This window comes from Gopherus flavomarginatus, chromosome 4 (assembly GCF_025201925.1).
Source record: "Gopherus flavomarginatus isolate rGopFla2 chromosome 4, rGopFla2.mat.asm, whole genome shotgun sequence".
In the NCBI taxonomy this organism is placed as follows: Eukaryota; Metazoa; Chordata; order Testudines; family Testudinidae; genus Gopherus; species Gopherus flavomarginatus.
This window is the reverse complement of record NC_066620.1, coordinates 131,546,925-131,566,481: the sequence shown is the minus strand read 5'-3', so window position 1 is coordinate 131,566,481 and position 19,557 is coordinate 131,546,925. Positions and strand designations below refer to the sequence as shown.

The following is a 19,557-nucleotide window of genomic DNA, read 5'->3' as shown; positions in this document are numbered from 1 at the left end:
CACTGGATTCTATGACGAGTGGTTACTGAAAAACCAGTTTAGTCACATATAGAGTCCTCTAATCCCAAGAGAGCAGCCACATAGCCAGCTCAATATATAACTCAGATTTTACTCAGTAATCATGCTGTTGTCAGTCCTTTTAGTATGTAATATCTAAAGGTTTATTTATAAGAGATGAGAGAATTAAAATGGTCAAATCATATATGTACAATCATTGCAAAGTTCTCAGATCAGGTTTGTAGCAGTGATGTTGCAGACTGTTGGACTGTAGAGTCTCTGGTAACTTCAAAAAGATTGACTATGGACTGAGGACCTTCCAATCTAGTTCTTTTAGTGTAAGTCCATAGTTCAGAGATCAGAGCAGGAAAGAGGCAAAACGGAGATGCTTCCAGGGTCCTTTATATCTTCTCCCATGTGGAGAGAATTTCACTGTCCCAAACAAAGCTCTCAGCTTTAGACTGTGGAAAATTACAGGCACAGATGGAGTCCAGGGTCACATGAGCAAATCACATGCCCTTCTTACATGATATAATGACTCATAGGAGCAGCCATTACTCATAAGGATAAGGCCTCCACAGGAAGACACAATGAGCAGGGAGGCTTCTTTTGTGGCCCATTATGAGAGTGTTGAGTGTTCTTTAATGGGCCATCAGCTTTCCATTGACACCTTACATGACATACTTCACATAAGATTTGTTGCAATTGTCTAATGGTGGCAATATTAATTATATAAATTGTCATGTTTCAGTTGTACAGCATCACGATGGTACAGTACCTAGCACTATGGGGTTCTCCCCTTCTTTCCCAGGGTTCCTCAGTTATACCTTTTCATTGACTTTGATATGCTCCCTTGTCACCTCAAACACAGGTATTTATCCAGGTATACCATTTGGGAAGATATTTCTTATTAATTGTATGTTTCTCTAATCTATTCAGAATTATATTAATTGTTTTGGATTACAGATTTTGGTGTCTGTTGGTCTTATCCCATTTTTACAAGTTTAAAACTTTGTAGGTTCCAAACCCACCTTCACATCTGGAGCCCAATCCTACATTCAGTTATACCAGTTTTGGAAAATCAGGTTCTTATTTCCAAATAGGGGGTTGTCTACACAAGAAAATTAACTGGCATAATAACATCACTATAACTCCCCACGTGGACACTCTTTGGAAGTGACATAAACTAATCTGGAAAGAGACATTCTTATTTCGAAATAAGAATATGTCCACAACAGGAGTTATAATGGTACAACTGAAGTGGCATAATTATACTGGTAAATTTTCCCATATGGACAAACCTTAATTATCCACCCTACAAGGTCTCTATGCTCTTTTGTTCTAGATTAGCATCAATGTTTTTATGTGTTAATTGTCCTCACTCCAGATGTTAACCTGAATGGAACCTGCTTTCCACCTTTCACTTATACATAGAGTTCACATACTTTTATGATTGTCTTCACACTATTTCTACTCTGGACCAAATATAAATTGACAGATCAATTCTGATCTACAACAGTCATCAGTATTGGTAATGATTGGTGTTCTCGGTACAGATCAGGCTGGAATATGGAGAATTAATTGTATTCTTGTCCCTTGAGGTGTAGTCTGTCCAGAATAGGTTTGAGGCCTATCCCGGTATTGTGGGAACACTACTGCTTTTTCTGTTTTGAGAACATAATACTTCAGTTTTTAATACTGTCAGTCTGGTACCTTTTATGTGAACTCTGAACCTCAGTTCAACAAAATCTAGATGTTAGAGTGGTGCAACAGGTAAGAAAAAGAAAATAGTAATGTTGTGATTAGTACTAGACAGATATAGAGTGTGCTTGGATTATTGCATAATCAAATACACATTTATATATCCATCATTCTGAACATTGGCGTTGACTCTAGATGCTCTGGGGCTGGAGCACCCACAGGGAGAAAAGTGGGTGCTCAGCATCCACTGGCAGCCCCACCAATCAGTTTCTCCCCCCTAGTGCCTCCTGCCTGCCGATGGGCCCTGCCGATGAGCTTCTCTTTCTCCCCCCAGCGCCTCCCACCCACTGCGATTTAGCTGTTCAGCAGCATGCAGGAGGAGCGGGGCAGGAAGAGGTGGAGGGAGAGGAGGGGTGCACTTGGGGTAGGGGGCAGAGCAGGAAGAGATAGGGCTGGGTGGGGCCTTGGGTGAAGGAGTGGGGTGGGGCTAGGGTAGAGCAGGGGTCGAGCACCCCTGGGAGCTCAAAGTCTGTGCCTCTGATTCTGAATATTTCAGACCCTTTTATTCTAGAACAGTGTTTGAGACCTAATCATGTGACGTGAGTTCATTGCTGTCTTGGAGTAGAAAATCACAAGTTGAAGAGGCGGCATGGAGCAGAGATTAAACTATGGTGTAGAGTGAGCTAAGAAAGTTACCTTGGAAGAAAATCAAGCAATTAAGTTTGAATGCTGGATTGATCTCTGGGGGAAAAATTGCAAAAAAATGTTTGTAGGTTGATTGTATTACTGGTGCAAGTAACATCCAATTTTACTTAACGTACTAAATTTATCCAGCTTTCAATTTCTGCCACTGTTAAGATACATGTTGAAATATTAACTCTAGAGGACTAGAGAAGGGCAAGCATAGTGCCTGCCTTTAAAAGGGGAACAAAGTGGAGCTGGGAAATTATAGGCCAGTCAGCCTAATTTTGATACCTGGAAAGATACTGGAACAATTACTAAACAATCAATTTGTAAGCACCTAGAAAATAATAGGGTGATAGATAATGGCCAACATGAATTTGTCAAGAATAAATCATGCAAATGTCTTTCTTGGACAGGTTTATTGGCCTAGTGCAGAGGTCCACAAAGTGCGGGGATTCCCCTCCTCAGGAGTGTGGAGGAATGTCTAGGGAGCATGGCAGGGCATGGGCTAGTCCCCACGGGCGGGTGGGAGCACTGCTGAGCCTCTCCCCACCCCCAGCTCTGCTCTGGTCCCACCTCCAGCTGAGTCCCCAGCTCCTGACCCTGTCATCAACCTCAGTGTGACTCCACTCCCAGCCCGGGGGCAAGGCTGAGAACAGAGCCTCACCTTGCCACAGGCCTGGCTGCTGGCTCTGCTCTTGCCCACAGCCTTGGCCCCTGGCTGTGGCCCCATTCCCAGACCCACCCCCAGACTCAGCCCCTTACCCTGGTATGTGTTTTCTCTTCCCCCTCCCCCCCCCCGTCACGGCCCCGCTCCTGGCCCCAGCTTGGAGTGGGGAGGAAGAGGGCCCAGACAGGGATAAAGGGTGATGTGACCCTCAAAAGTTTGGGACTGCTGGCCTAGTGGTTAGGGAGAAGCAGTAATATGTTTTATCTTGATTTTCATAAGGTTTGTGACACAGTCCCACATTACATTAGGGAAATGTAGTCTAGATGAAATTACTGTAAGGTACTCACCGTAACTAGTTGAAAGACAGGACTCAAAGAGTAATTGTCAGTGGTTTTGCTGTCAGACTGCAAGGGCATATCTAGTGTGGCCCTGCAGGGGTCTGTTCTGGGTCTGGTACAATTAAATATTTTCATTAGTGACTTGGATATTGAGGTGAAGAGTGTGCTTCTAAAATTTGCAGATGACACCCGGCTTGGAGGGAATGCAAGCACTTTGGAGGCTGGATTAGAATTCGAAACAATCCTGACAAATTAGAGAATTGGTCTGAATTCAATACAATGAAATTAAATGAAGTGCAAAGTACTTCACTTGGGAAGGAAAAATGAAATGCACAGCTACAAAGTGGAGAGCAACTGTCTAGGCAGTAATACTGCTGACTAGGATATGGGGGTTATAGCAGATCACCTGTTGAACATGAGCTAACAACATGATGTGGTTGCCAAAAAGGCTAATATCTTTCTGAGACACAAGGGTGGGTGAGGTAGTATCTTTTATGGGACCAGCTTCTGTTAATGAGAGAGACAAGCTTTCAGGTATGTTTGGTCTTGAGAAAAGAAGACTGAAGAGGACCTTGCCTACAGTCTTGAAGAGGACCTTGCCTACAGTCTTCAAATATGTTAAGGACTATTACCAAGGGGATAGTGATCAATTTTTTTTTTCCATGTCAACTAAAGGAAGTACAAGAGGAAATCAGATTAAACTGCAGCAAGGGACATTTAGGTTAGAATGTTAGGGACGTTCAGGTTAGAAAAATGCCTTCTAGTTAGAAATAGTTAAGTATCAGAATAGGTTGCAGGTTGTAAAATCCCCATCACTTAAAGTTTTTTTTAAGGTGAGGTTAGACAAACACTGCCAGAGATGATCTAGGTGTATGCTGGTCTTCCTGGGGGTGGGGGAGAGACTAGATGACCTCTTGACACACGCACCAACTTTTTCCTTTTTATTGGGGGTGCTCAACCCCTGCTTCACCATGAGGCCCTGCCCCCGCTCTGCCCCTTCCCTCAAGGCCTTCCCCTTGCCCCATCTCTTCCTGCCCCCATTCCACCCTCTCCCCGAGGCTCCCGCTCAATCGCCTCTTTGCCCTCTCCCAATCCCCTCCCCAAGCCACCAAACAGCTGTTTGGCAGTGGCACACCCTAGCAGTTTTGCAGTGGCACACCCTATCAGCTTCTTTGGTAGCGGCACAGTCCCCATCAACTGCTGGGCAGTAGCAGCGTTGTCCCCACCATCAGCTGATGCGCGGGAACAGGGAACAGCTCTGGCCCGTGGATGCTGAGCACCTACTATTTTTTTCCATGGGAGCTCCAGCCCAGAACACTGACAGAGTTGTGCCTATGCCTCTTGAGGTCTCTTCCAGCCCTGTTTTTCTATGACTGTATTTTTACCGTATGCTTCTATTTTGTTTCCATTAAAATAAAACTATTACAATCTGTTCTTACATCATATAATTGAAAGCTTGAATCAATCTCTTATTCTTAATGCCAACCCTGTGTTTTCTGCAGCCTGGGTGAGTTCCCTGTCTATGGGAATGATTTTCTTCTGCTCTCCCGTAGTCAGTGTATTCACAGACATATTTGGTTGTCGAATAATAGCCATTGTTGGAGCTGCAGTGGGGTTTGTTGGACTTCTTTTAAGCTCTTTTGTAAGGTAAGAATTCTGCTTTCTTCCTTTGATATTATATCTCTGGCAGGTAGTCTTGCTATATTCACTGTCATAAATGAATATTTTGTGCTTAGTTATGTGTAACCTATGCCGATTCGGTGTGTTGCTTGTCCTCTTCCAGTGGCTATGCTAAACAGAGGTTCATGAGTCTGCTGCTGGCTTTGAACCAGCATAGCTGGACCTATTAGGTCGGGCACTAGAGGCTCATGCTTTAAGATCCAGATGTCTCAATTTCACTTCACTGCCAATGACCCATAGCATTATGTATGATAAATGTTACAGATTATGCAACTCTTTTCATAAACAGATAGCTAAGGGTTAATGTTCTTTTACCTTAAAGGGGTAACACCAGTAACCTGAAACACCTGACCAGAGGACCAATCAGGAAACAAGACTTTTTCAAATCTGGGTGGAGGGAAGTTTTGGGTGTGAGTTCTTTGTCTTTGTCTTGGGTCTGACCCTCTCGGCTCTGAGAGTGATTTTTCTATCTTCTGGCTTTCTAATCTTCTTCTGTTTCCAAGTTGTAAGTACAAGGATAGTAAGACAATAGGTTTATATTGTTTTTTTTTGTATTTACATGTGTGTAGTTGCTGGAATGTGTTAAATTGTATTCCTTTTGGATAAGGCTGTTTATTCACTTTTTTCTTAAGCAATTGACCCTGTATATTGTCATCGTTATACAGAGACTATTTTAATGTCTTTTTTTTCTTTCTTTTTTATATAAAGCTTTCTTTTTAAGACCTGTTGGAGTTTTTCTTTAGTGGGGACTCCAGGGAATTGAGTCTGCAGCTCACCAGGGAATTGGTGGGAGGAAGAAGTCAGGGGGAAAATCTCTTTGTGTTAGATTTACTAAGCCTGACTATGTATACCCTCTGGGTGAGAGGGGGAAGAGAGATTAGCTCTCTCAGTACTTGTGTTTCCAGGACTTGAAGCAGGGAATCTCCTAGGGTCGTCCAGGGAGGGGAGCCTGGGAGGAAGTAACAAGGAAACAAGGGGAGGGGGTTATTTCCCTTTGTTGTGAGACTCAAGGCATCTGAGTCTGGGGGTCCCCCAGGGAAGGTTTTGGGGAGACCACAGTGAGCTAGGCACTGTATAATTCCTGGCTGGTGGCAGCTTTTACCAGGTCCAAGCTGGTAACTAAGCTTGGAGGTTTTCATGCTAACACCCATATTTTGGACGCTAAGGTCCAGATCTGGGAAAAAATGTTATGACATGGTGTGCAGCGTTGTGGGATAGATAGAATCCAGAAGCCAGTAGGAATATTATATTTTTATTTTCTCTGCTAGGGGCTTTTAAGCAGAGAGGGTTTGGTTTTAAAAGAAACCAGAGAGAAATTTTTTTTTCTGTTCTCTCCTGGCAGTAGCTTGCATATTAAGCAAGGAACTATTAAGGGTCTTTTGTTAGACTATAGCACTACCATTGAGAGTCAAGTATCCAGCACAATAAACATGCAAATAAAGTGGTTTTTCTGGTTTACTTTATATTTAAAAGATTAGCTAGAGGACGAAAGAAAAAAGGCACTGTTGCTAGGCAGACCCCAGGAGGCAACAGAGAGCCTGCCGTTCAGACAATAAACACCGGAGGGCACCTCAACACAAGAGAACAGGAACCATGACTTCCAAGGAAAAAAGGGAGGCAGAAGAACAAATCAAAGAAGCAGAACACAGAAGCAGAACAGAGGCGACAACTGGAAAAAAGAGAAGAAGAGATCAAACAGGCAGCCCATAAAAGAGAACAAGATGCCAAAAATGCAGCCCACCACAGAAAACTAGAAGAAGAAGAGATGGCCCACCGCCGAGAAATGGAAAAAACAACAAAAAGAAAGTGAAGAGAGGGAAAAACAGAGAAAACATGAACTGGAGTTAGCGCAGGCTGGGCAGCATGCTCCAGCCAATCCTAACAACCCTTCGCCAATTATGGTTCCACATCCCAAGACATTTCCCACCTACAAGGCAGGTGATGACACTGAGGCCTTCTTAGAAAATTTTGAAAGAGCCTGTCTTGGGTACAGCATCCCTGAAGACCAGTACATGGTAGAATTGAGGCCACAGCTCAGTGGACCTTTAGCAGAGGTGGCAGCTGAAATGCCTAAGGAGAAAATGAACGACTATAAACTTTTTCAAACCAAGGCCAGATACAGAATGAGGATAACCCCGGATCATGCCCGTCGGCATTTCAGAACCCAAAAGTGGAAACCAGATGTGTCATTTCCCAAACACGCCTACTACGTTGGAAAAAATTATGAGGCCTGGATATCAGGAACCAATGTTAAATCCATAGATGAACTGCACCTCCTCATACAAATGGAACAGTTCTTGGATGGTGTTCCTGAGGACATAGCACGGTACATGCAAGATGGAAAACCCAAAAATCTCACCGAGGCTGGGGAGATTGGAGCCAGATGGATGGAAGTGGCAGAAAGCAAGAAAGCTACTATAAAGGGGAACGAATACCCCAGGGGGGCACACCGACAATAAACCCTACAACCGAGGGCAGCCAAAGACCCCACCTACAACCCAAGGAAAGCCACAGACACCCTATTCTTCCACCTCACCAGTATCCAGTAACCCACCTCGACCCAGTGACCAGTCAGCTGGAAGATGCTTTAAGTGTAATGACCTGGGACATATAAAGGCCAACTGCCCAAAGAACGCCAACCGAGTGCAAGTTGTTACGCCACCATCACACCAAAGATCCCCAGGCCCAGATGCCTCTCAAATACCCTTGGAGCGAAGGGAAAATTTGAGAGTGGGCGGAAAGAAGGTTACTGCGTGGAGAGACACGGGGGCACAAGTGTCAGCTATCCACCAATCCTTCGTAGATCCCAAATTCATCAACTCAAAGGCCCAAGTGACAATTTACCCCTTCATGTCACAAGCTGTAGACTTGCCTACAGCTGAACTGCCTGTCCAGTACAAAGGCTGGTCAGGAATGTGGACTTTTGCAGTCTGACAATTATTCCATCCCCATGCTACTGGGGGAAGACTTGGCCAACCAGGTGAAGCGGGCCAAGCGAGTGGGAATGGTTACACACAACCAAACCAGGCAAGCTTCCAGACCCATTCCTGTTCCTGAGCCGTCCACAGATGCCCTGTCTGTGTTACCAGAGACTCAGACAGAGGTAGTGGACCCGGATTCCATGCCAACCACTGAAACAGCCACAGCACCTCCAGTCCCAGGCCCGGAACTGGAACAGCAACCAGCACCAGCAATTGCAACCACAGCTTCAAACTCAACGCCAGAGGGCGCCAGCGAGCCAGAACTGGCAGAAGCAACAGACAGCCATACCCAAAAGGCTCATCCAGAGCCTGAAATACCCTCAGGTGCACCAGCAGAAAGCGGTTCACCAGCAACGGAAACAACCCCATCACCTACATCGCTTCCAGAGGGACCAAGCCCAAGTCCCCAGTCTGAGGAAGAACTGGTGACCCCAGCCTCAAGTGAACAGTTCCAGACTGAGCAGGAAGCAGATGACAGCCTTCAGAAAGCTTGGGCGGCGGCACGGAGCACCCCACCGCCTCTCAGCTCTTCTCACGGATCCCGGTTTGTTATAGACCAAGGACTTTTATACAAGGAGATTCTTTCTGGTGGACACCGGGAAGATTGGCAGCTGCAAAAACAGTTGGTGGTTCCAACTAAGTACCGGGGGAAGCTCTTAAGCTTAGCCCATGATCATCCCAGTGGCCATGCTGGGTGAACAGAACCAAAGACAGGTTGGGGAAGTCCTTCCACTGGGAGGGGATGGGCAAGGACGTTGCCAAGTATGTCCGATCTTGTGAGGTATGCCAAAGAGTGGGAAAACCCCAAGACCAGGTCAAGGCCCCTCTCCAGCCACTCCCCATAATTGAGGTCCCATTTCAGCGAGTAGCTGTGGATATTCTGGGTCCTTTCCCAAGAAAGACACCCAGAGGAAAGCAGTACGTACTGACTTTCGTGGACTTTGCTACCCGATGGCCGGAAGCAGTAGCTCTAGGCAACACCAGGGCTAACGCTGTGTGTCAGGCCTTAACAGACATTTTTCCAGGGTAGGTTGGCCCTCCAACATCCTTACAGATTCAGGATCTAATTTCCTGGCAGAGACCATGCAAAAACTGTGGGAAACTCATGGGGTGAACCACTTGGTTGCCACCCCGTACCACCATCAAACCAATGGCCTGGTGAAAAGGTTTAATGGAACTTTGGGGGCCATGATACGTAAATTCGTCAACGAACACTCCAATAATTGGGACCTAGTGTTGCAGCAGTTGCTGTTTGCCTACAGGGCTGTACCACATCCCAGTTTAGGGTTTTCACCATTTGAACTTGTGTATGGCCACGAGGTTAAGGGGCCATTACAGTTGGTGAAGCAGCAATGGGAGGGGTTTACCCCTTCTCCAGGGACTAACATTCTGGACTTTGTAAGCAACCTACAAAGCACCCTCTGACACTCTTTAGCCCTTGCTGAAAAGAACCTAAAGGATGCTCAGGAAGAGCAAAAGGCCTGGTTTGACAAACATACCAGAGAGCGTTCCTTCAAGGTAGGAGACCAGGTTATGGTCTTGAAGGTGCAACAGGCCCATAAGATGGAAGCATCATGGGAATGGCTATTCACGGTCCAAGAGCGCCTGGGAACTGTGAACTACCTCATAGCATTTCCCAATTCCTCACTAAAGCCCAGAGTGTACCATGTTAATTCTCTCAAGCCTTTCTATTCCAGAGACTTACAGGTTTGTCAGTTTACAGTCCAGGGAGATGATGCTAAGTGGCCTGAAGGTGTCTACTACGATGGGAAAAAAAGACGGTGACGTGGAAGAGGTGAACCTCTCAACCACCCTGGAACGTCTGCAGCGGCGACAAATCAAGGAGCTGTGCACTAGCTTCGCGCCATTGTTCTCAGCCACCCCAGGACGGACTGAACGGGCATACCACTCCATTGATACAGGTAATGCTCACCCCATTAGAACCCCACCCTACCGGGTGTCTCCTCACGCCCAAGCTGCTATAGAACGGGAGATCCAGAACATGCTACAGATGGGTATAATCTGCTTCTCTACCAGTGCATGGGCATCTCCAGTGGTTCTAGTACCCAAACCAGATGAGGAAATACGCTTTTGCGTGGACTACCGTAAGCTAAATGCGGTAACTCGTCCGGACAACTATCCAATGCCACGCACCGATGAGCTATTGGAGAAGTTGGGACGTGCCCAGTTCATCTCTACAATAGACTTAACCAAGGGGTACTGGCAAGTACCGCTATACGAACCTGCCAAGGAAAGGTCAGCATTTGTCACCCATGCGGGGGTGTATGAATTTAATGTCCTTCCTTTTGGGCTTCGAAATGCACCCGCCACCTTCCAGAGGCTGGTAGATGGTCTATTAGCAGAACTGGGAGAATATGCAGTTGCCTACTTCGATGATGTGGCCATTTTTTCAGACTCCTGGCCCGAACACCTACTACATCTGGAAAAGGTCTTTGATCGCATCAGACAGGCCGGACTAACTGTTAAGGCCAAAAAGTGTCAAATAGGCCAAAACAGAGGGACTTACCTGGGACACCAGGTGGGTCGAGGAACCATAAACCCCCTACAGGCCAAGGTGGATGCTATCCAAAAGTGGCCTGTCCCAAAGTCAAAGAAACAGGTTCAATCCTTCTTAGGCTTGGCCGGGTACTGCAGGCGATTTGTACCACACTACAGCCAAATCGCTGCCCCACTGACCGACCTGACCAAAAAGACCCAGCCAAATGCAGTTAAGTGGACTGATGAGTGTCAAAAGGCCTTTACCCAACTTAAGGCAACGCTCATGTCTGACCCTGTGCTTATGGCCCTGGACTTTGACAAGCCATTCCTAGTAACCACGAATGCATCTGAGCGTGGTATAGGAGCAGTTCTCATGCAGGAAGCAACTGATCACAACTTCCATCCTGTCGTGTTTCTCAGCAAGAAACTGTCTGAGAGGGAAAGTCACTGGTCAGTCAGTGAAAAAGAATGCTATGCCATTGTGTATGCCCTGGAAAAGCTACGCCCATATGTTTGGGGACGGCGGTTCCAGCTACAAACTGACCATGCTGCGCTAAAGTGGCTTCATACTGCTAAGGGGAACAACAAGAAACTTCTTTGTTGGAGTTTAGCTCTCCAAGATTTTGATTTTGAAATTCAGCACATTTCAGGAGCTTCTAACAAAGTAGCTGATGCACTCTCCCATGAGAGTTTCCCAGAATCCAGTAGTTGAAAAGTGTTCTTAAAATGTACAAGTCTGTTAGTTGTATACTTAGTGGTATATGTAAAGGTGCATGTGTTGTATTAATCTGTTTATTTTAAAGTTCTAGGAGGAAATCGCTGCCAGTGAGGTTCCCCACTGTCTGCAATTTGGGAGGAGTGTCATAAACAGATAGCTAAGGGTTAATATTCTTTTACCTGTAAAGGGTTAACACCAGTAACCTGAAACACCTGACCAGAGGACCAATCAGGAAACAAGACTTTTTCAAATCTGGGTGGAGGGAAGTTTTGAGTGTGAGTTCTTTGTTCTTTGTCTTGTGTCTGTGCCCTCTCGGCTCTGAGAGTGATTTTTCTATCTCCAGGCTTTCTATTCTTCTGTTTCCAAGTTGTAAGTACAAGGATAGTAAGACAATAGGTTTATATTGTTTTTTTTTGTATTTACATGTGTGTAGTTGCTGGAATGTGTTAAATTGTATTCCTTTTGGATAAGGCTGTTTATTCACTTTCTTCTTAAGCAATTGACCCTGTATATTGTCATCATTATACAGAGACTATTTTTAATGTCTTTTTTCTTTCTTTTTTATATAAAGCTTTCTTTTTAAGACCTGTTGGAGTTTTTCTTTAGTGGGGACTCCAGGGAATTGAGTCTGCAGCTCACCAGGGAATTGGTGGGAGGAAGAAGTCAGGGGGAAAATCTCTTTGTGTTAGATTTACTAAGCCTGACTTTGCATACCCTCTGGGTGAGGGGGAGGGAGAGAGATTAGCTCTCTCGGTACTTGTGTTTCCAGGACTTGAAGCAGGGAATCTCCTAGGGTCGTCCAGGGAGGGGAGCCTGGGAGGAAGTAACAAGGAAACAAGGGGAGGGGGTTATTTCCCTTTGTTGTGAGACTCAAGGAATCTGAGTCTGGGGGTCCCCCAGGGAAGGTTTTGGGGAGACCACAGTGAGCTAGGCACTGTATAATTCCTGGCTGGTGGCAGCTTTACCAGGTCCAATCTGGTAACTAAGCTTGGAGATTTTCATGCTAACACCCATATTTTGGACGCTAAGGTCCAGATCTGGGAAAAAATGTTATGACAACTCTACTAGCTGGGTGCAAGGAAACTTGTTGTTTTATTCTTTCATAAACTACATTGTTTGACATTATCAGACATAAATCTGCTTCCTTTTACATGGTTAAATTTATAAATACTACTAACTAAATTAAAGCAATGCTGTTGAAACATTTTAGTAAGTTAAAAAAGCCTGAAAACTTTTGTTTTAAGGTTCTGCAATTAACTTTAACTCGGATCCTGTATCAACTCATTCTCTATCCAGAAACTTCCTTTCTCTCAACCATCAAGTCTAATCTATAATTTTTCTCTTGACTCCAAAACTTCACCTCATATGTTAAATATACAGATCCAAGTAACACCTAATTTCAGCCAGAGACCCTCCTTGAGACTACCTGATGATTGTAGCAAAACGTGAATATCTTTACCAGTATAGACCTTTTAATACTTACACAGTACTTTTCATATTAAACGTTTTACCAACATTAACATATAGTACAGAAGCAATACTGTTCCCCATCATTCCTGTGTGAAAGTGTTAACCAATTCTACTCCATCCACCCTCTGTGGCTCTAGAAAGCTCACTGTATTTACATCATTCATTTTCCCTTTGAATCGAAGACCTTATCTTCCCACCCCCCCGCCACACACACACATTTTTATCCTCCCTCACATTACTTGCTGATGCCAGAATGACATGATCACCAGAATATGCTGAGGCACATACATAGAATCTATTACTTTTTCACTCCTATGCAGTGTAGTTGTAGCTGTGTTGGTCCCAGTATATTAGAGAGAACGTGGGTGAGGGCAGTAATATTATTGATCCAATAAAAGAGATTACCTCACCTACTTTGTCTCCTTTTTCACTTGTTAACAGATACGAAAAGTTTGTAGAGTTGTAATATTTACACCAGTTCTTCATTAAATAAAGGTGAAGGGAATGCACAGGGTCAGTTAAGGTTATTTTTAGAAACTCAGAGGGCTGCTGTCAACTTAAAAATTACATTTTAAAATACATTTTTATTTTCTATTGAAAACACTTCAGAAATATCAACAATTTGTTTTCAATTGGATTTATTTTTCTAAAATTTTACAACCTGTTTTCATCTGATGAATCACAAGAAATTGAAGAGCGTTTGGCACATGGTATTTTTTGTGTAAATTAGCACAAGCATATCTTGTATCATGTTCGCGAACTGGTATGGAATCTGAATGTACTCAAGGTCTCCCTAATCTCCACACTTGGTGTCCCTCCCAATACCATATGGTTGCCCAACAAACCAGTCATGAAGCAGTTCTCTTCTGCCGAAGGGGCCTTTGATTCACCCTGAATCTCATTCCCCTGAAGTGATTATATGGTCTAGTGCAGCCTTTCTCAATCGCTGGTCCATGGACCCCTGGGGTCCCTGAGGGTACTCCAGGGAGTCCATGGGCCCTGCTGATCAACTCCTTTTCCTCCCTCTATCTCCCAGAGGCTACTGAAGCCAAACCAGGAGATTTTAGGTGCTAAAGGTCTGGCGGAGCTAAGGCAGGTTCCCTGCCTACCCTGGCTCCATGCCGCACTTGGAAGTGGCTGTCATGTCCCTGCTGCCCCTGGGGGGGGGAACCAGGAGATCTCTGCGCGTTGCCTCTGTCTCGAGTGCTGACTCTTCAGCTCCCATTGGCTGGGAACTGCAGCCAGTGTGAGCTGTGGGGATGGTGCCTGCAGGCAGGGGCAGCACACAGAGACCTTCTGGCCCCCCTGCCTAGGAGCCACTGACAGAGATGTGCTGGTCACTTTCAGGAGCCACCCGAGGTAAGCGCCGCCTGGCTAGAGCCCATACCCATTCTCGTATCCCAGCCCTGAGCCTGCACCCCAAACCTCCTCCTGCACCAAAACTCCCTCCGAGAGCCCGCACCCCCTCGTGCACCCCAACTCCTCTGCCCCAGCCTGGTGAAAGTGAGTGAGGTTGGGGAGAGCGAGCAATGGAGGGAGAGGAGATGGAGTGAATGGGAGTTAAGAGGTGGGGTGGGGCTGGAGCCTGGGAGAAGGGATGGAGTGGGGCCCAGGCCTGGGGCTGAGTGGGGGGAGCTTGAGGTCCCTGAAAATTTATACATCAAAATGGGGGTCCTTGAGTTGCTAAAGTTTGAGAACTGCTGGTCTAGTATATGCACACTAGGGGACTGAGAAACTGGGAACCAGTTCTTTCTCATACACCACTAGGAAAGGTGGCCCAGGGAACTGGATCACTTCTTTTAATTCCTTCCAGGGAAAAAGGTGTGAGGCTCATAAATAAGGTGACCAGATGTCCTGATTTTATAGGGACAGTCCCAATTTTTGGGGGGCTTTGTTTCATATAGGTACCTATCCCCCACCCCCTCTCCCGATTTTTCACGCTTGTTGTTTGGTTATCCTATTCATAAATAATTCCGTTTCTCTTAACTATCCTGGCTTTAGTAATACCATGTGCTCTCTTGACAGTTGCAGGAGGGGCATACTCATATTGGTTATGCTCTTTGTGCTCCTGGGTTGGTGATTATATGTGTTATGGAAATGTTTACTACTTTTAACAAGAAAAACAAAATATCCCCTTAGGTGTAAAGTAAACAACAAAACATACAGTTTCACAAGTCAGTTAACTAATAAATTAAACTGTCAGTGTGGCTTAAGATTCAAATGTTTAGTTTAGCATATTTTATTAGATATTCTGGGGTAGATTTTCAAAGATCTCTCTCACTGAATGTCAATGGGAATGAGGTGCCTGTGTCTCTGTAAATCTTCCCTCAATACTGTGTTAATTTGATATGTATTCCTAATCATAATTCTTTTTTAATTAAGCATTTTTGGGCCCAGGAATGTGTTGTTACTTTCCTTTGAAACCAGATACAATGCCTTTCTGTATTCCCTTGGTATCCATTGCAACTTAAAGATGGAAGAGGAAGGTGGAAGACAATGAATTTTTAAAGATATCAAATTAGCTTATTTGAACTTTGCTTTAATACTGTTCGTCAGTCTGTAAAATGACTTATGCCTATGATCTAATCAAAAAGTAGATGAAGGCATAGTTTAGATGTAGAGAAGTACAGTATGCATTTACTCTAAAATAAATAAATAAATAAATAAACTTCATGCAGCCAATAAATGTGACTATGATTGTGTTGTTTTTAATATGAAACCTGTCCACTAAGATGCAAAGATGTAGGAAGTGTGCATGTAGGAGAAATATTTTACTATGTGTGTGTTGTGTGCATTTAACTCTTTCAAAGAAATCTAATGATGGAGATATGATTTACCATTTACAAAAGTGGTTCTGGTTTGTCATTATCAGATTATACCTTAGTTTCTTTTTAATTATTTTCTCTGTTACTTTTCACTGATGGTCATAAAAGCTAATCAGTCTTGTTTACTCTTTTGTCTTATTTTGTTGCTTTTGGTCCTCTTTCATAAAATATGGGTCATAAATTGATCTGCAGAGCTTAGAGCAGCAAACTTCTTATGGGGGTAGTACATTGTGCAAGTATTACCTCCTACACTCTCTCTCCCCCCAGGTATATTATTAGTCAAATAGAATTTTCTGAGAAGTTCTGCAGTTCCATAGAATGTTTACAGAGGTATACTCTGGCAAAAAGGAGGTGACACGGGCAGCTTTATGTCCTATGATGAAAAACAAGTCAGTGTTTATGCACTTACATTATTTAGAAAAAAAACTCCTAAGTACTGTTAGAATGAAGCCACTTATTAGTAAAGTCTTAAAATATATTTTTAATTGCTAAAATTTTGTTCAGTAATGGAACGCAACTAGGGCTGTGTACAATGGGATTGTAGAGCTTTGCAGATGGTTATATAATTTACCTGTTTTAGCCAATATGCTTCATATATCCACAAACTGATTCTTCAAGTAGTGTCCCTATGGGTGCTCCATTCTAGATGAGCTTGCACCTCCTGCAACTTTGATCGGAGATTTTTCAGAGCAGTGTCTGTTCAGTCTGCACCTGAGAGTTACTCAGTCTTATGCTGCGAGCTCTTGTGATTACAACATGGCCTCAGAGAACAGCCCTCAGTTCCTTCTCAACTGCCTTAGCCTGGGACAGAGCCTTAGCAGTTGTCTGTGCTGAGTTTTACTTCTGCTGTGTCCCCTTAGCTCTTTTAATAGTTTATTATAGTTGTTCCTAGTGGTATTTAGTAGTTAGTACTTAGTAGTTTTAGTTGTAGTAGTTTTAAAAAACAAAACACCTTTTTATATATAGGTAATAAACTCTGAAACTTTCTTTACTGGAAGGGCATGCCCAGTTCCCCAAGTTTCAAATGTTGCCTGTTGTTCTGGGAGGCAATCCTGGTGAATGATGAACACTCCCAGTGCATCTGTTGCCTCAGGGAATCTCATATTTCCCAAAAGTGCCACTTCTATCTGGCATTAAAATCTAGAGCCAGAAAAAAATAGGGAGATCAAACTTAAGTCCTCATGATGGAGAGCTCACTGTGCCCTGCCTCTGACCCTAGGCAGGGGACTTCCTCCTCCCCATACGCTGGTCTCCAGGTAAGTTCACTGCCTCCACTATCTCCCCATCGTATTCTTTGAGTGCATCTGAGAAAAAGACCCAAAATTCCTCTCAAAAGACTTCCAAAGACTGTCTCTCAAGTTCTCCATGACACTCCATCACCATAGAGTGATTGGAAGAGGAGGATACTGATGAAGATCTTTCCTCAGTCTCCCCAATATCTGTGCAATGCTCTCCTCTTCATTCATATAGAGGTTCTTTTCCAGAGGTCTCTGAGGAGATTGGTATCACTCATGAGTGATACCAATAACCACCATTTAACTGGTATGAACACCCATGGATGCCTTCACCCATGCCATATGCACCACCTTTGAAGGCAAAAAAATTCAAAATGTTGATGGTCGCAGCAATAATTCTGCCACTGGACCACGGGAATTGGTTCTCATCCCTCAACATTCAGGACATATGTTTCCATATAGTGATCCCCCCATCCCATAAAAGATACTTACACTTCACTGTCAGGACCATTTTCGGTACAGTGTGCTCCATTTTGGCCTATAATCTGCCCCAGGGATCTTTTCCAAGTAGTAGTAGTGGCGCACCTCTGCAGAAAAAGAATTCTGGTGTTCCTTTACCTTGACTTATAAAAGGTTACCTCCTGGATGTAACTTCATGGCCAATTTGCAAAGCCACCTCAACCCCTGTCAAAAGTTAAAATTTGTACGTATGCAGCTTGATTCTGTGCATTGGGAGGTAGGCTCTTGCTGCTACTGATTCATGGCCCTATCCAGCATAGTCAACATAATCCAGATCAGCCCTCAAATCCTGGTCAAGAACAGTCTTCAGTGGTTGGGGCATATGGCAGTTAGTACTTTTGTTATACACCATGCAAGACTGCTAATGTGCTGTCTTCAAGGGTGGCTCAAGACTGTTCATTGAACAGACAATCTAACTATACTACTTTCCATACCCACTGGGACTGTTGATTTAATCACAGTTAACTCACATGATTAACTCAAAAAAATTAATCGCTGTTTTAATTGCACTATTAAGCAATAGAATACCAAGTGAAATTTATTAAATATTTTTGTATGTTTTTCTACATTTTCAAATATATTGATTTCAGTTACAACACAATACAAAGTGTATAGTGCTCACTCTGTTGTTATTTTTGATTACTAATATTTGCACTGTAAAGAACATAAAAAATAGTATTTTTCAATTCACCTCATACAAGTACTGTAGTGCAATCTCTTTATCATGAAAGTGCAATTTACAAATGTAAATTTTTTTTGTTACATAACTGCACTCAAAAAAACCTTTAGAGCCTACAAGTCCATTCAGTCCTACTTCTTGTTCATCCAATCATGAAGACAAACATCTTTGTTTACATTTATGGGAGATAATGATGTCTGCTTATTGTTGACAATGTCACTTGAAAGTGAGAACAGGCATTTGGACTTTTATAGCTGGCATTGCAAGGTATTTATGTGCCAGATATGCTAAACATTCATATACCCCTTTCTGCTTCGGCCACCATTCCAGAGGACGTACTTCCATTGTGATGATGCTTGTTAAAAAAATATACATCTGACGAAGTGGGTATTCACCCACGAAAGCTTATGCTCCAATACATGAGTTAGTCTATAAGATGCCACAGGACTCTTTGTTGCTTTTTACAGACACAGACTAAAATGGCTACCTCTCTGAGAGTTAAAAAAAAAAAAAAAAAAAAAAAAAAATAGTGCATTAATTAAATTTGTGAATGAACTCTTTGGGGGAGAATTGTATGTCTCCTGCTCTGTTTTACCGCCATTTATAGCAGTGTCGGATGATGACCCAGCCCATGTTGTTGTTCATTTTAAGAACACTTTCACAGCAGCCTTGACAAAGTGCAAAGAAGGTACGAATGTGGGATTTCTAAAGAAAGCTACAGCACTCAACCCAAGGTTTAAGAATCTGAAGTGCCTTCCAAAATCTGAGAGGGACTAGGTTTGGAGCATGCTTTCAGAAGTCTTAAAAGATCAAAACTCCGATGCAGAAACTACCGAACCACCAAAAAGAAAATCAATCTTTTGCTGGTGTCACTTGACTCAGATGATGAAAATGAACATGAGTCAGTCCTCACTGCTTTGGATAGTTATCAAGCAAAACATGTCATCAGTGTGGACACGTCCTCTGGAATGGTGGTTGAAGCATGAGGGGACATATGAATCTTTTTAGGACAATATCTTATGATGCTGGCTACAACACTGCCATGTGAATGCTTGTTCTCACTTTCAGGTGTCATTGTAAACAAGAAGTGGGCAGCACTATCTCATGTAAATGTAAGCAAACATGTTTATCTGGTGATTGGCTAAACAAGAAGTAGGACTGAGTGGACTTGGAGGCTCTGAAGTTTGACATTGTTTTGTTTTTGAGTGCAGTTATGTAACCAAAAAAAAATCTACATTTGTAAGTTACACTTCCACGATAAAGAAATTGTACTACAGTACTTGTACGAGGTGAATTGAAAAATATGATTTTTATCATTTTACAGTGCAAATATTTGTAATAAAAATAATAGTGTGCACTGTACACTTCGTTTTCTGTGTTGTAACAGAAATCAATATATTTGAAAATGTAGAAGAACATCCAAAAATATTTAATAAATTTCAATTGGTGTTCTATTGTTTAACAGTGCGATTTAATCACGATTAATTTTTTAATCGCAGTTAATTTTTAATTAATAGTTAATCATGTGAGTTTACTGCAATTAATTGACAGCCCTAATTTA

At 43.4% G+C, this 19,557-nt stretch overlaps 1 protein-coding gene across 3 annotated transcripts in view; it reads left to right on the top strand.

The window, feature by feature from the left end:
• The window catches only part of SLC16A10 (solute carrier family 16 member 10), a 180,622-nt gene that overhangs the window by 99,331 nt on the left and 61,734 nt on the right, over positions 1-19,557 (top strand). For 2 of the 3 annotated variants that reach the window (XM_050951400.1, XM_050951399.1), the window contains exon 2: positions 4,893-5,037. The exons of the other annotated variant lie outside the window; for it this stretch is intronic. In XM_050951400.1, the coding sequence (XP_050807357.1) occupies positions 4,893-5,037 (145 nt within the window). The remainder of the gene's footprint in view (positions 1-4,892; positions 5,038-19,557) is intronic. 3 annotated transcript variants of the gene reach the window in all.